Consider the following 16,229-nt stretch of genomic DNA (forward strand, 5'->3'; position numbering starts at 1 on the left):
ACTATTAAGGATAACTGAAGCATAACCTAGAAAAACCAGTTATGATGTGAACAGATGCGAAAAGGGTATTATAAGCTTCAAAGGGAGAGGAAGATAATCAACAAGAAAAGTGTACTTGCTAGTAACAGCTGAAGAACTGACTTAAAGTCAGCTCAAAAAGCCAGCAGGTGAAGCAAAAAGAGGTGCTGACTGGCACTTCATACATACAGATTTCTACGTAAAGGCTCCAAGATTTTTCTGCTAGTCACATAGCATAATTTGTTAGGATGCTTGGGAGAACCTTTCCATGACCACATGTGAGTCTCAGAAGCATGCATAAATTCACCTGTCTCTTAAGAGAATCCAATTAATTATGCTAGATTTTCAAATTTCCAGACTGTAGTCTAATTTTTAAGTGGTGGCAATTATTTGAAAAACACAAAGCAGCACCACGTTTCTTTGCAACAGTCAAGTCTTAGCAGTTTCACGCTGTGTGGCAGCAGGGCCCCTGGGATCTGCTGTGCCTGCACTGCTGTCACACAGGGTTCGGGTTGCTTTTCCCGGCGAGCTCTTCCACCAAAACTGCATTTAGGGGCACAGCTGGGTACCTTTCCCATCTCCTGGGTCTGGCCTCAGGCTGAAGTGTGGCGATGGGGAGGAAGAAGGGAGGACTTCCATGTGGGTTTCATCCAGGTTTTATTTCACCCAGAGGATGGCCCATGTAAAAGTGAGTTTTTCCTCTTGGGTTTCAGCTTAAGTACAGGGGCTGTGGAAAGGGGGCAGGGGACAATTTAGTGCCAATCCCAGAGGGAGGGGGAGTTACCCAGAACAAGGAGTCGATCAGTAGAACAATCCCATACAAAAAAAAGGGAGCTGGGCAGGGTTGCAGAGTGATTGACAGGACCCATAATTAAGGAAAAACCAAGAGGGGTTTTAACATGGAGGTACCATTATAAAACAAATGGGGACAAACCATTATAAAACAAGTAACAGAAGCATGCAGAAATTTGGTAGAGCAAAAATGCACCACAACACTGTCACAAGTAACAATCCTGCTTCACCCTCTGCTTCCAACCAATTCCTCAGGCTGTTTCCAGCACTCACTCCTGCAGCAAGGCAGAGTATGGAACTGACCTGGAGGAAAATGAAACACTTGGGCAAGGTAAGCTAATTCAAGATAAAATCTTTCCCATCAGGCCTTTTACAGAAAACGTGTCAATCTTTGCCCATTTAAACTATATTCTGGAAAAAAACCCAAACAATCCTGGGGATACTAATATCAATTGTTAACATTTCACTAAATTTGTAAATGACTCAATTTATAGTTATGATCCCATCTGTAAGGTTCACTCCCATTTTCTGGAGAACAGGGATGGCAAAAGCAGGGTTTACCCTAAGCATGCTATTAAAAAAAGTTTACTCAATTTTACAGTTGAAAAACAGTATTTAAAAAAAATAAAAGTCATACTTTTCTATGTGCCATGTACTCTTAAATGATGAGTTCCTGCAGCTCTGGTCAACAACAAAAATTCAACTTGAAATAACCTTTTAACTACTGACATATGGAATAAAAATTCCTTTCGTTTAAGTGTTAGCAGTAAAAAAAAAAACTAAACAAAAACATTCATATGTATAAGTACATAAGATTAGCAGCTGGTTTTCAGCACTACTTATTTCTCAATATTTGGAGAACCCATATTATATATTCAGTAATTTATATTTAAAGCCTCTCTAGGTATGCCAGATTATCAATACTCGAAGTGCCATTTCAGAGATTTTTTTCAGCCTGCAGTCATGACTATATTAAAAACAACCAGCTTTTTACTAGCATCAAAATCAAAGGCACTTTTAATTTTTTTTTTAATTTTGCACAGTCCACATCCAAGTCAGCTTTCCACTTGTCAGAGAAATGTGCAAGAGAAGGTTAACCTAGGTAATATGCAACATGTTTTTAAAAATCCACTTGCTTTTAAATAATAATTAATAAATGTTTTTCCCAGGTGTGTAAAAGAACTACTCCTGCCATTCAGACATTTATCTGTATTGATAGCACCAACACAAGTGCTTTTCAGACAAGCCAGATTATTCTTAGACCTGCAGCTCACTGCCGAGTCCTGAGCAGCACTGCCAAGTCCCCCCAGTTTGAGGCTCTGTCAGGTGCTCATCACATGAGCGAAGGAGCAGGGGACACCCTGGCGGTCCCGGCCCGAGAGCAGCGCCGTGTGACTGCAAGCGCACCCATCCTGCTGCCCGAGCTCCGCCCAGGGAGGAAGGCGGCTGCCAAAGAGGTCAGGAAGCTCTCGGGTGTCCCTGCCAACAGCACGGCGCCCTCGGGGAAAGGGGACAGCCAGGGGCAGGCCCGGGGCAGCACACCCCCCCGCCTCCGGGTGCCGCGTGCTGGGCAGCCCCGCTTGACGTGAGAACACTCCTCTAACACAGGTTACTTTTCATTAATATTCTTACAGCTTAGGGAATATTTTTTGAATCACTGTGACCAATAGGGAACTGTGCCTCCTAGGTGTTCCCAGAGCTTAGTGCATAAAAACACTCAATCACTGCTTCTTCCAGGCTTTTCCATTCTGGCCCTAGGAACACCAACTGTGAGTCTGCATGTTGTCCCACAAATTACAGCCAACGGTTCGTCCCCTAAAACCATGTTTGAGCACCTCACTGTGGAATTTTCAAAATATTTTTCAGAGCATGTTCGTATTTTCTACAAATGATACCATAACCTAAAAGGGAAAAAAAACTGAAACCAAAAAACCCCCTACATATATTCAGGCATGGCCACTGGTTTTAAATTTACTTCTGAGTTTTTTCTATTCCCATCCCACTGAAGAGATCAAATGTTTGATCTAACTTTTCTAAAATATGTAAAATTTTTAAGCCTTTATAGTCTAGGCTTCTTAAAAAAAACCTACCAGACTTTGTAAAGTTTAAAACTAAAAAGCATTTGGTAATATTAAACAATAGAAAACAAAAACATTGCCCAAGAAAGATTATTTTTTCAGAAACTCTATTTTAAACTCTACTGTGTTGCTGGGCAGAGCAAAATCAAAGGCAATGGGGACAAGTGGTGACATGAAAGTTCTGATCTACCAAGAAATTAAAAAACTGGCGCATTCTAATGAAAAGCTGCAATTCGCATGTTAACAGAAATAGACTATTTGTCTATTTGTAACAGGAATAAAAAAAAAACCCTAATTACCCCAAACCCCACTATTCTCAAGGTTAGCAATACTTCAATGACCTTGAGCCCGGGCTTAGATTTATTAAGTATCAGCTCTCAAAAAAAAGGTTAATTTTCAATCCCTGTGTACAATTCAGTTTAAATAATACTCCAGCTCCACTGAACTTTTTTTTTTTTTTTTTTAAACTAGTACGGTCTTACACAAAGATCCCAAATCCAATCACAGAAACCAGTTTTACTAATGGTCTTTCTCCTTATCCTTCCCCACCCTGTCCATTTTGTTTAAATGCTTCATTTTTGGACAGTTAATTTCTGAACAGTTCATCACATGCAGTTTAGGAATTACACGGTGAGCAGGAAGGGGGGAATACAATTATCAATACAATAACTGCCTTCTTACAAAGGCAGAGAAAATACACCCTGAAATGGTTTTTCCTGGTTTAGACATCAGTCACTTCACATTTCTGGGCAGCTTTCTCAAGCAAATCACACTCCTCTCCCACCATCCAACAGAAAATACCTTTGGAAACTGAAACAGCTCCTCCACCCCCCTCAAACCTTCTGTGCAGTCTCAGGGCAGCACTGAGACAGCGATCCAGGTGCCAACGCTGGGAAGACTTGAGTTTCACAAGCACAATGTTACTTTACCAAGCACTTAGACAGACATACACAGCCACAACATTGGAAACATTGTAAAATCTTCTGGAGCAAGACAAAACCACCCCAAATTAGACCTCTGACTAAACATTCTTACTCTGGAAGACAATCTTTGCAGAACAATAATTTAGAACTCAGCAGAAAGCATTCACGATACAAGGAGTATGTGTAAATCAGTTGAATCCATTCGAAATTCTGGATTATATTAAAAAAAGCTGTCGTATCACATTAGCCCAGTACCAAGAGATGAGCAGTACATACAAGGTACATCCCATTTCCCACACCCTACTCTGTGCACGAGGAAACAGGTAACCATTAATTCAACACGAAGCTTCAACAAACCAACACGTCTGTAAGAGTGAGTACAGACTGAGTATCACATGCAGAACATTTAAATTGCCTCTAATTGCTGCCTACCCTCGGGTGCAGTATTCTCTTGTAAGTTAAGAGCTCCACAGCACAACTGGAATGCTCTTTTCCAGCAGCTCCCAACTACCTGGATTTATGGGTGAGTGCCGGCTCAGACTTTCAAGCTGATCGCCACGCATCCCAACAAAAACTGCGAAAGCTTTACACAGCAACACTCTTCACCGTGTGATCCGCGGAGCGATCTGAAACCTGACCGTACACCTTGTATCTCCTTCCTCTGGGTATGACTGCCTCCAGATGTTAAGTTTTTACTCGGCTGTTTAGGGCTTGCTTCTTTAAAAGAGTGTGTCCACTTGGGTGAACGCCACACTGCCTTTTATAAAGCAACAGCCATATCCACCTGCTGACTGACACGATGGTTTGAGCCAGAATTTAGACAAATGTATAACGTCATATGTAAGTCAAATGTGTAACACAAAACCCCACCCTCCTCGACTGAAGGGGCTGTTTCCTTGGGGGGATTTTTTGGTTCGCTGTGTCCTCCCCTCGATGATCAGAATCTCGGAAGCTCGTGAGCCCCTCTCGGGTGGCAGCGCGGGAAGGATGCGGGGCGGACCCCGCCAGAGGCGGACCCCAGCGGCCGCAGGACGCCAGCGCGGCGGCCCGGACAGCAGCCGGAGCCCGCAGCTCCGCGGGGAGGCGGTGCCCGGCTCCCCCCGTGCCGCCGCTGACGGTCCCGGCAGCCCCGCCCCGCGGGGGGTGCGGGGAAGGGCTCGGGCCTGCTAACGACGGCCAACACCGCCCGGCCCACCCGGTACCGCCGTGACCTCCGGGACTGCGAGGCGCCAACCCCTCCTCCCCGCCCCTCCACGGCCGGGGTGCGCTTACCGTCCCGGGACGTGCCCATGAGCTGGTCCAGCATGGCGCGCATCTGGGCCTGCGCCGACATCTTGAGCGCGAGGGGGCCGGCGCGGCCCGGCCGAGTCACGCCGACAGCGGCCTACAAGGCCTGAGGCGCGGCGGCCGCTCGGCCCTGCCCCTCGCGTCCCGGGCGGGGCCGCTCCCCCGCCGTCGCGGGGGGGTGGGGAAGGGAGCGGGCGCTGCCCCCGCCTGGCTTTCCCGGCGGGACGCGGAGCGGGAAACTCGTCTCGCAGCGGAGCCGGTGCCGCCGCCTCGCGCCCCCACGCGCTCCCTCACTCCCGCTCCCTCCCGCGCCCGCCACGCGCGCGCGCCGGCGGGAACGGAAGCCCGTGCGCACACGCCCCGCGCGCCTCCGGCCGCTCCGCGACGTCAGCGCGGACGGGCCTCGGCGCTCGCCCATTGGCCCGTCGGCCCGCGCCGCCCATTGGCCCACTGGCCTGCGCCGCTCGGCCGGTGACGCACCGCGCGGTGAGGCTCCTGATTGGGCCGCTGGGCTGGGGCCTTGGGGCGTGCTGATTGGCCAAGAAGGCCCGCGTGGCCGCCGTGACGTCACGATTTCCAGGCCAGCGGCGGCGCCGGGCGGGGCGGGGTCCCGGGGGCGCTGGGAGCGCGGGCTGGGGAGAGGTCTGCTTGGGGACGGCTCCTCCTTGGGGACGGCTCCCCTTTGAGGACAGTTCTCCTTGGGGGACGGCTCCCCTTGGGGACGGCTCCCCTTTGGGGACAGCTGCCTCTGGGACTGACTGCAGCACCTGCAACGGGCCCTGCTGCTCTCCAGTGCTGGGTGCGGTCGTGGTAAGCTGAGTTACTGTAATACCCCGCTTACCGGATAACCTCCCTTAAAACTGAGGCTACCGCCATGTGGGGCTGATAGTTCAACTTACCAAGATCCATAAAAAAAAAAAAAGAAAAAAAGGAAAAAATCACGAATTTTACCCATTCTAACGCCTGCATTTTGTGACTCTCCCTTTGTCAACCGTCGTATTGCCATCTAGTGCCCAAAACCCGTCACAAAGATGAGTTCTAATCGGTCACAAGCGTTGTCGTGTTCAAGGATAGCTCCATCCGAGTGAAAAAAGGCAACACACAACCTCCCCTAACAATAACCCCTCACCCTAATTATCTGTATTTCAGAAGGACTTGCATTGAGGATGCTTTTCTGTAACACGTTTAGGAAAAGAGTCTCTACCCAATGCCCTTCAGCTAATTAGAATGTGTCCTGGCTTTGCTTTTTCTTTAAAATTTAAATTTACTTTTCTTAGTAACCACTTTGGATTGAAGGAGACGTAAATGGAAGAGACATCAAAGCTTTCTAGAATTGTCTGTTTAGTACCTTGGTTTGCTTAGGGGAAATTGAGAAATTTTAGCGACTACTTACACCAACACCATACACATTTTAGTTCCTTCTGCTCTTTAAAGAGCATCTGTGTCAGGACAAATGATTATTATTTTTTTTTTAATATCCCTTTTCAAGCAATATATTATAGAATGCAGCAGTTTTCATTAAATCACCCAGAACAAGCAGTGTGTCACAGCCATTCTCCGTGTATGGTGACATCCCACAACTCCGATCTACTGAGCTGAAAATAGGTTGATACTTTCCCACCCGTTATATCAACACTTTTGAAAAAAACAACCCACTGCTGTTTAACTAGTGAGACACTCTAAGACTTGCAAACTGGAATTTTGGTCAACAGAACCCTAAAACTTGTAGTTCACATCTTGCTTTACCTAAGCAGCCCAAGTATCCCCAGTTTTAAGGATCCATTGTGCCTATCCACTCTACTATGGGGATTAAACCATCCCCAAGCTTTAAATACAAAGGAAGAAGTAGACTTAGATGAATTAATTCTATTTGCAACATGTTTCTGACAGAACACTTTGTTTCCCCTGGCAGTAAAAAAAAACCCAACACACTCTTTTCTTAGAGTTGCTTCAAGTTTCTCCCCAGGTAAACCTCACATTTTTTAGGCATTTCAGGTCATTCTTGTTATAGATTTCTCATGTATCTTGTGTGCAATTCAACATTTTTGTTAACAGCAACAACCCAAGACCTTCTTGTATAAAAAGAAGCTTGCTGTTTTCAGATTTGTGAGAAAACGCAGTCCCATTTGTGTACCTCGTGTGGCAGTCAGTTCCCTTCAGCCTTTTCCAGATTCAGTGGGTGAGGGTAGCACAGGAACTGGCAGTCACACAATCGACTTTTCAGGGACACCGAGAAACATGTAACTGACAAAGAATTCCTCTCTCTGAATTGCTACTGCTCACTCACCGTAATGAAAAGCACAAAAAAAAAAAAAAAATCTTTAAGACGGAAGAGGTTTGTGCTACTGCAGTGCTCACCAGAATCCACAGATGCTCCACAGAAGAGACCTTTTTTCTTGGGAGGGTATAAAATTCCGCATACGCAGAATATGGCTGGAAAATGCTTCAGTGAACACTGGACAAATTCTCTCACGTACCGCTTTTAAATCACGAGGAGGAACCACGAGCCCCTGCCTGCAACCCCTTAGACAAGCAGTTCAGCAGTGGAGGTTGACATGTTTTTCCACTACAAACAAAATCTCTGTCAACCCGTGGGAGGCTGCCCCTCATAACACACATTCGCAAGGACAGGACGGGCATGTGGGGAGCCTGATAAAGGGAGAGGGGCTGCTTGTTTCCAGTTACGGCTTTCACATCATAACTAAAACTGACAAAAGGCACCTGCTAGAGAGTCCAGCCCATTCCAGGCGCTCTAGATACTTGTTTATTGAGGAATACACATTGAAGGCGGCAGTCCCGCCTCAGCCCTTCCCTCCCGGCTGCTGAGGCAGTCTGAAGCCCACCAGCCCGGCGACCTCCTTGGGCGAGCGCTCGCCCCTGCCGTGGTACTCGCGGTGCAGGGCCTCGTGCTCGCGGACGCTGCGGAGCAGGCACAGGTAGGTGGCGGCCTGGAAGTGCAGCTCCTGCTGGGCGCGGCAGAGCTTCTCGCTGGTCACCTGCGGGGACGGACAGTCAGGGCGGCCCGAGGCCTCGCCGGGCCTGGCCGGGCCGGGGCGCGCGAGGGGCGGCGCGTACCCGGTGCGCGCGGAAGGCCGCCAGCACGTGCCGGTAGGCGGGGCTGTCGCGGTAGGAGCGCCCGGCCGCGTGCCGGAGCTCGCGCAGCAGCGCGCGCAGGGTGCGCGCAGGGGCTCCCAGCGCCGCCATCTTCTGAGCCGCGCGCGGCAGCGCCGGCCAATCGAGCGCCGCCGCCGGGCTTCGCCCTCGCGTCCCGGTAGTCCGAGCAGTCGAGCGCCGAGAGAACGATCGCCTCCTCCTGCTCTCTGCCGCCCTCCCCCGCCATTGCAATCGGCGCCGGCCGAGCGCCGGAGGTCGGGCGATGCGGCCGGGGCGGGCCCGCTGCACGCCTCGCGCTGGGCCCCGCGCCTCGTCGCCGGCCTGTGGTAACGGAGCGGGAGCACCGGGGGCCCTTCGAGAGGCGCAATATACGGCGGGAAACCGAGCTGGGCCGCGGGCGCGTCCCCTTGAGTTTCTGGGGTCTGCGGTTTAAAAGGGGTTTCGGGTCTCGCCGCAGCCAGAAGCGGACGTCCAACAAACCCAGGAGCCGCCGACCTGAAGCAGCCGGTGGCTCACAGGCGTCCGGAGAGGTGGCGTAGCCGGAGGGCAAAAAACATTGCCCACCCCAGATGGGACTCGAACCCACAATCCCTGGCTTAGGAGGCCAATGCCTTATCCATTAGGCCACTGGGGCTGCCACAGGAGGCTGGCTCCTGTGTACTTACTTCTGGCCTGTCTCCGCCCCCTTTTATGAAGTGCACCGGAAGGCGGTGAGTGGGCGGCGCCGCCCCGCGGGTCCCGCCAGGCCGCACTGACAGCCGGGGCAGGGGGGAGCGGCAGCTCGGGACAACACGGGGTTCCCGCGGGGAAGAGCTCCCTTCCATCCCAACCTTTGGCGCTTTCAAAACGCTGGTCCTTGCCCACCCTTCCCCGGGTGGTTGCTCTGACTAAAGGAGGCCCCCACCCCCAACACAGAAAAACCCGACAAAAAGCCCCGAGAGGGCCAACCCTTAAGTGAAACCTTTTCCCATTTTTATTTTTTTGAGAAACCAAGGACACAGGGCTAATATGTACATTCCTCTTTATTTATTACAGCACAGACACGTGACACATAAAAAACAGAAAAGTACACTCATGAAAAAGCCTGTCGCAGTCAGGGACAGGGAACAGCTACGCCGAATTGAGTAAGGCTCCTACTGCAGAACGGGTCTGCCGGCAAGGGTGGATCCCAGAGCAAAGTCTGCAAAAAAACCTTGCGCTCCTTTCAGGAAAGCAGAAAAGAGCAAGTCCCTTCCGGAACAGGTGAAGGCAGCGTTACCTACAAGGTTCGCAGGATACGAACCCTACGACTGCGTTTTGGATCAGAGCACAGGTAAAATGAAATGCTCTCCAGTTATTCTAGCAGACGGCCAATAGTCCTGACCTCTGAAAACATTGGACTGCTCAGGGATAGGAAACCTGAGTACCTGGAAGGAGGGAAAATGTCAAGTAGTCACACAGAAGAGAGTTAAAATTAGGCCCCCTGACGGGGCTCTGCTAGCCACAACTGGGAACGTGCAGGGAACTAACTGGCTTCCCAACTAAAAAAAGACTAACAGCCATTAAACTGACCAGAACGATATACTCATTTGGAACTGATGCAGGCTTTTGAAGCAGCAGCTTCTTCCTTGTCCTGCTTCAGTTCAGAATGGAGATAAAGCAGGCACCAGTTCCTCTGACAAAGAGCCTTACACATTTTAAAAAAATTAAAATACAAAAAAGGGAGACAGGTGTATTTACAAAATCCATGGCTGGTACAGTACATCATTTTTAAGACACACTAAATGCTACAATCTTTCAGGTCCTGAGATTATTACAAAAAAAAAACAACCCTTAAAACGAAACAAAAACAAACCCCAACAACTCAAAAACTTGTGTTCAGGTCCAGTTTTTAAGGAGAGAGGAAAGAAACCACACATTTAAAACACAGTATCCCTCAAAGGTATTGGAACACACCTCCCTAAAAAATCCAAATGAAAGTGGTGCTTACCACCCAAATGTAGCTGCATTTGGTTGTTCAGGCTTGTTGTCACAAGAGGGGAGCATTTCAAGGGGCAGTTTCTCTGGAGAGCTCATCAGGTAAGCACAAGGCTGTTGGGATCCTCTCTCCATCCTAAGCCCTATGATCCGGAATGCGTGAGTGTTAAAAGGAGGAAGGTGACCTTGTACAAATTCATGCTGGACTGAGTAAAGCATCACAGGAATCACCAACTTAAACAGGTTTGCCATCTCATGGTAACTGTGCTCTCCTTTGTTTGAAGCCGAGAAATACAAAGAATTCTAGCTGTGATTTAACACACGTTAACAACAAAAAACCTCCAGCTTTTTGTTCTGAGCTCCCCAATGAAAAGCAGCAAAACAGTTTCTCAGCCCTTCATTGTCTGAAGGATCACAGCAAGTCAGGTAGAATTAAACTGGCTATAGCCAAACTTGCTTTTATATATATATATACATATATATATATATGCATATATACATAAAGTGACACCGAACAAAGGATATGGAGGCCATACTGCTGTTGAGGGGATGATCCCCACTGCCATTAGCTGTGCAGGACACTCTTCTTCACTGACTCTCTTTTATCAGGCAGGCCTAAAGGGATTTGTACCCACAACTGTTTTTTTTCCCCTAATGAAGTATTCTGAACATAGAGATTTTGTATCATCAGAAGTTATCATCACAGATGCCCTGTCATTATAAGCACCTGACTTTAAGCTAGAGAATGGCAACTTTTTAAGGACTAGTCATTAAATGCTTCTAACTCTCAGTAAAAGACAAGTAACAAATCACATTCACAAGGATACTAGTTTAACTGCTAAAATATAGCACTCCTCAGTAGACTTTTGGGGGGTAAAATGTAGTAGTTAATTTTGTTGTTGTTGTGGTGTTTTGGTTTGGTTTTTTTTTTGTTGTTTGTTTTGTTTTTGTTTTAACAGTAGTCCAAAAATAAAATTTCTCCATCTATTTCCAGTACAGATCTTAATAACTATGCAAGAACATGGTACTAATTGCTACATGATGGAATCACCGGCAATAAAACACATACTACAGTTCTCATCTCTGAGCTAAATTGTTATTTGTAGTTACATACAACAAGACTAAAAGACCAGTGAGAAATACCTGGGGACTGTGATTTAGTTTTTATTTAGCTGGTAACTCCCCTTGTTTAGAAGCAACTTCATTTCAGTGAGAAATTAATTCTGGAATTAAAACCTGGGGTATCTCATGAGTTTCTTTTCAAATCCAATCTGTACATTAAAAAACATTTCTGCAGATTCTTAATCCAATTGTGAGAGCTGAATATTCAAAAAAACTCTCAGACTAAAACCTGTCACAGGAAGCAATTTTTAGCTTCCCTCTCAAGCAACTTCATGACACTTGACATTACATGTTGCACCAGTGAAAGGGTTTCTTTCTTAAAATACAATTTTTTTTTTTCACGTTAGCAAAAAGTTCTGCATTACAGACATTCAAAAATACTCCATTTTCTTTGGGTAAAGTTTCAATATGTGTTAAGAGGGGTAGCTGGGGAAAGGAATGCATGTAACACTGAAACATGTAAATACTTATCTGCATAGTTGATATTAGTGACTACTAATCAAACTAAGGCCTTATCTGGAAAAAGCTGAGAACACAACAAATCTTCCTCCCCCACTCTGGTGAAATCTGCTAAGTCTCAACGAAGCTCTGTCTACCTCGGCAACTGCTCAGTTTGGCCTATGACAGTGGCATCTCCTGACTGGCTTTGGTCGATTCTCTCCCTCTCTTTTTCTCTTGGTACTGGGCAGTAGCAAATATGACTATTGATAAAATGCATCTGCACACATTGCTAGGAAGAAACAAAAAACCCTTTTAGTATTGTGCATGACAGGAGCCAAACACAGTGCTTGGCTAAGATTACTTCACCATAAAGAAAAGCTTACTAGCTAATGGTTATTGTTTAAGCAGAAGATAGCAATGGAAGAGACTGAAATACATTTATAGATACAAAACATGTTGATGGTTGGGGTAGAACTACAGCTGTCAAAAACGGCTACAAAATACAGGCCTTGACTACTGACTAGATTAGCACAGTTTTACTTATGAGTGTGCAAAAAGAATTACAGGGAATCTTTGTACTTCCCCAGTTTTAGGCCAATTCCAGGCCATGTTGACCTCTCAGCACAACTCACAGCAGCACCAGGGCTTTCTAGAGCCCCAAAAGGCTATTACAGTAGCAAGGGATCACCGCATCATAGAAAAAGTATGACGATGCTTCACCGAAAGTTTCCACAAAGCATTCCCTACACAATAGTTATTTTTCCAGTGGCCCAGTAGCAAACTTCTGGCTGCTTATTTGGGCAGTGATTTCTTAAGCAGTAGACACACACAGGTTTTTACAACAGCTGCATTTGTTAAAGACTGCAGCAGTCAGCCATCATCACCAGCTGTAGATTCCTCATCCCACAGATCAGCCTAGGATGTGCATTCACATGGAGGGCGTGTGTGTTCAAAAGGAATTCAACAATGTAACTGGTAAACGTGGTAAACTTCACTGAAGTAACTTCACTGATGCACCTAACAGATTAAGAAGCCCCTCCTCAACTACCACTCCAACTGTCTGAGCTACCAGCAAGAGTCCTATCTGTGCCTGGCACCATTAGATGGGTAGGAGAAATCCACTTATGGCCTAGTTTATGTAACAGGTTAACTCAAACATGTGAAGACGAGCCAGGAACATATTTGGTACTGTATTTTCTGTTTTCCACACTGGTTCTCCACCCATGAAGGACTCCTCTCCATTCCAACTTTGTAAAATAAATGCTTCCTCTTCATATTGCTACTCAAAATTACATCTGCCCTAGGGGAAGCACATCACAGAACTGGACAGTCTAGTGATGCATATGCATGTTACCTTAAGTTTAGCACTTTGTCCACAAGTGAATTGCTAATTTCAGGTATTCATGTTTATAATAATTGTAAGTTAGATAGATCTTTGACACAAAGCTGTTAAAATCACTAGATCATCTATTGCAGATAGCTAATTTTGTCTGAGAACAAAGAAACAAGCAGAGATACTATTATGAGGGTTTACCTGCAGCTAAGAACACATGAACTTACTTTACTGTTCATTATAGTAAGAGAAAAAAACCATTAATGAAATCTCAAATTGAGAAGTACAACGAGAAGACTACGTCATGGTGAGTGATTTAGGCAGCATGCGAAGCATAGCTAGCTTTAAATTCAACTAGGAGCTGCCCACTTGCAGGTTTTATCAAATTCCTTCTTACACAGGATGCATGGTGGAAAGTGACAACTTTGGTAAGTATAAGAATCCTTGCAGTAACTGGTATCAAGCAGCTGTGACCAGCTGCACATAAGATTCTTGCAGTTAGTCTCAATTCAAATATGTTGCAAGCTGCTACTTTAACTTTATTTAGCCCCCGGCTCCTTAGGGCTGTCAGCCACACATCTCTGCCACAGACTCAGTGACTGTGTGAAGCAGTCCAGTAATTAAAAAAGTCGTTAAGCAGGGCCCATAGTGTTTTACTCATGACCTAATTAAGAAACAAATTCAAAACCTTCAGAAAAAATGCAAGAAGTTTCATTCCCATTAGCCACTTCCTTTCTCTCATGCATTTATGCACACTCATGCACACACTCTTTTATTGTACTGCCATCTTTGCACAAACGTTCAGCCTTGAAGTAGCATTTAACAGAGCCAGGAGAATAGAGAAGGATGAACAAGTTTCAGGAATATTGCTTATGTGTGTGTGTGCACTTGTGTGTGTGTGTGAGAGAGAATGCACAAGCACACAGAACCAATGCCACAGTACAGTAACTATAAAGTTACAACATTACACACTTGGTTTTGTTTTTTTCTTTACAAAAGGGAAAAAAAATAGTATAACAGTGAAAAGCCATCGTGGCAAGCTTAAGATTTTCCTCCAAAATGCCTTCTAGCACTTCAGGATCTCTGAGAAAAGTTTGAAGAGGGTAGGGAAATAAAATTTAAAAAGAAAAAGGCACTTAAAAAAAGGACAAAGGCCTGAATCAAGTAAGTCTTGAAGGGTAACAGCCATTTTACCAGAGCTTGGACCAATCAAAGTCTACCAACCTTTTCTAATATTTCTATAAATGCTTTAACCTTCTGGTTCATTTTATGAAAAAAACCCAAACAACACCAAAGCAAATAAACCCAAACAAAAACCAAGTGTCCCTTTAATGATTTTCCCCCCAGTTCAGCAAAAGATGAAAGTTAGTGTGGGAGGAAGCCTTCCACAGTTTTGCTTGGCTGTAGGTTTTCCCTGCAATGCCACCTTCAAAAAAATCCAGAACAAAAGCAGAAGAGGGACTACTGTGCTTTCACCAATTCACTCAAAAACAAACAAAAAAAAATCAAAACAAAACCCCCATCAACCCAAACACCCTTCTAATCCAATTGTGGGCAAAAACTAATCAAAAGAAAACAACCCCCCTGTAAACTGGATTAAAAATTTGCTAATAAATACAGCCAAAAGTTCATTTTACGAATGTAGCAGCAAATATGATAAAGTTAGTTGGAGTCCAAGGTGACTCCCAGAGGGTTACTGGTTCACACAACTGATGGCAGCTTGGGAGAGTTGCAGATTTCTGTTTTCATGTCCTCAATGGTCTTGCACCAAGTGGAGAAGGAGTGTGGAGGAAGGGTCAGGTGATGGGACTGCAGGAAGGAACAGGCTTTTAGTACCTGTCCCACCCCTAAATCTGTGCATCAGACAACTTTGATCAGATTCAAACACAAAGCAGAACGCAAGTAACCTAAAAGTAACTTCTGATTAGCAGAAAACAGATGTGAAACCCACAGCATCCGCACTTGTGACTCAGTTGATCAGTATTTAGACACATTTCTTAAATCACCAGAGAAGGCTGGACAAAGTGACTTAGGCCATTTGTGTCTTGGAATGGGAGAACACTGCAGTTATAGTCCAATGTATCAGGAAACTCTGCAGCCTGTTTTTCATCTAGCCTGCCTTCTTTCTTTGCAAGAGTATCTAATGATTTAAAATCATTAGTTTTTCCAATCATGGTTTTTGGGACTTTGGATCATGTAGCAGGGAATACTACCCAGACAGTTTCCGCATCTAAAACCTATGTTTGAAGTTATTGCTTGCATTTGTTTGGGGCTTTCAGAGAGCTTGACATGTTAGCTCATTTGCAGTCCCCAAACCAAGTTCAGCCCTGCTGCCTGGAAAAGACAGCTCTACTTGGCTTTCTTATTGCTTGTGAATACTGGTTTATTTAATATGTACAACTACAGTTTATTTATTAGCAAAGGCCGTTAAAAAGTAGAAAAAACCTGGAGGGGGAGGAAATGTCTCCAGAAGAGCTGCTGTGCAGAAAATAAGAAAACATTAACCTAATTTTGCATTCTAACATTGCAGTAGTCTTTCCCATCCTGTCTATGCTACCTGCAAAGGTCTCTGGGAACCACCCTATTATTTCCTCTGATTTGGCCTTGCTGTTTACTGTTCTCCCTGGTTAAACTAGCAAGTAAATGCCTCCATCCCCAATGTTGTTCATTCAAAAGACCGTCCAGGAGTATAATGGCTAACAGGAATGTAATGACTGAAAACAGCTATCTGCTGGGGGGGGGGGGGGTGTTGGAACTGATGTCACAAACAATGTATGGTCATCTTTATTTTCATCATCCTAGTATCTATTTCCACAGTAAGTATTATTTTACTTGTTTCCCAAGACTGAGAAGCTCAATAGGACACAGAGGCAGGACTATTCCTACCCTCAAGCTTTAGAGAGGACAGTCTTCAATTGAATAGGAAACATACTTCCAGGAAGAAAGGAATGTTGAAAGGGAATTTGTGCTGTAGTTATAAAGGGCTCCAAGTCTCCCAGTCTAAAATTTCAGTAAGTATGAAGACAAAAGATGACAATTTGAATGGGATGCCTTGATGAGGAAAACACAGAAGAGGTAGAACTCTCTTAGGACAGGGTCCTTTAAATATATTGCTGCCCAGTGGCTCACTCCTGCAACTCCCTTAGCTACATGCATTAGTAAAGT

General features: G+C 45.8%; 1 protein-coding gene and 1 long non-coding RNA gene across 3 annotated transcripts in view; one reads left to right on the forward strand and one right to left on the reverse strand.

The window, feature by feature from the left end:
• The window catches only part of LOC310908411 (putative RNA-binding protein Luc7-like 2), a gene marked incomplete at its 5' end in the record, with an annotated part of 31,260 nt that extends 22,956 nt beyond the window's left edge, over positions 1-8,304 (reverse strand). The window contains 2 exons of one of the 2 annotated variants that reach the window (XM_083859418.1): positions 7,974-8,094; positions 8,174-8,304. In XM_083859418.1, the coding sequence (XP_083715544.1) occupies positions 7,974-8,094; positions 8,174-8,302 (250 nt within the window). Of the gene's footprint in view, positions 1-5,083; positions 5,229-7,973; positions 8,095-8,173 lie in introns of those variants that run through there. The other variant, XM_083859417.1, reaches the window with a different exon arrangement.
• A 947-nt stretch (positions 8,305-9,251) lies between these two features.
• LOC310908905 lies at positions 9,252-14,580 on the forward strand. Its single transcript, XR_014589972.1, has 2 exons — positions 9,252-9,524; positions 11,163-14,580. It is a non-coding gene; the product is annotated as an uncharacterized lncRNA (long non-coding RNA).
• Positions 14,581-16,229: the final 1,649 nt, after the last annotated feature.

The sequence above is a fragment of the Zosterops lateralis genome (genome assembly GCF_965231275.1).
Source record: "Zosterops lateralis genome assembly, chromosome: 4".
NCBI classification, from domain to species: Eukaryota; Metazoa; Chordata; class Aves; order Passeriformes; family Zosteropidae; genus Zosterops; species Zosterops lateralis.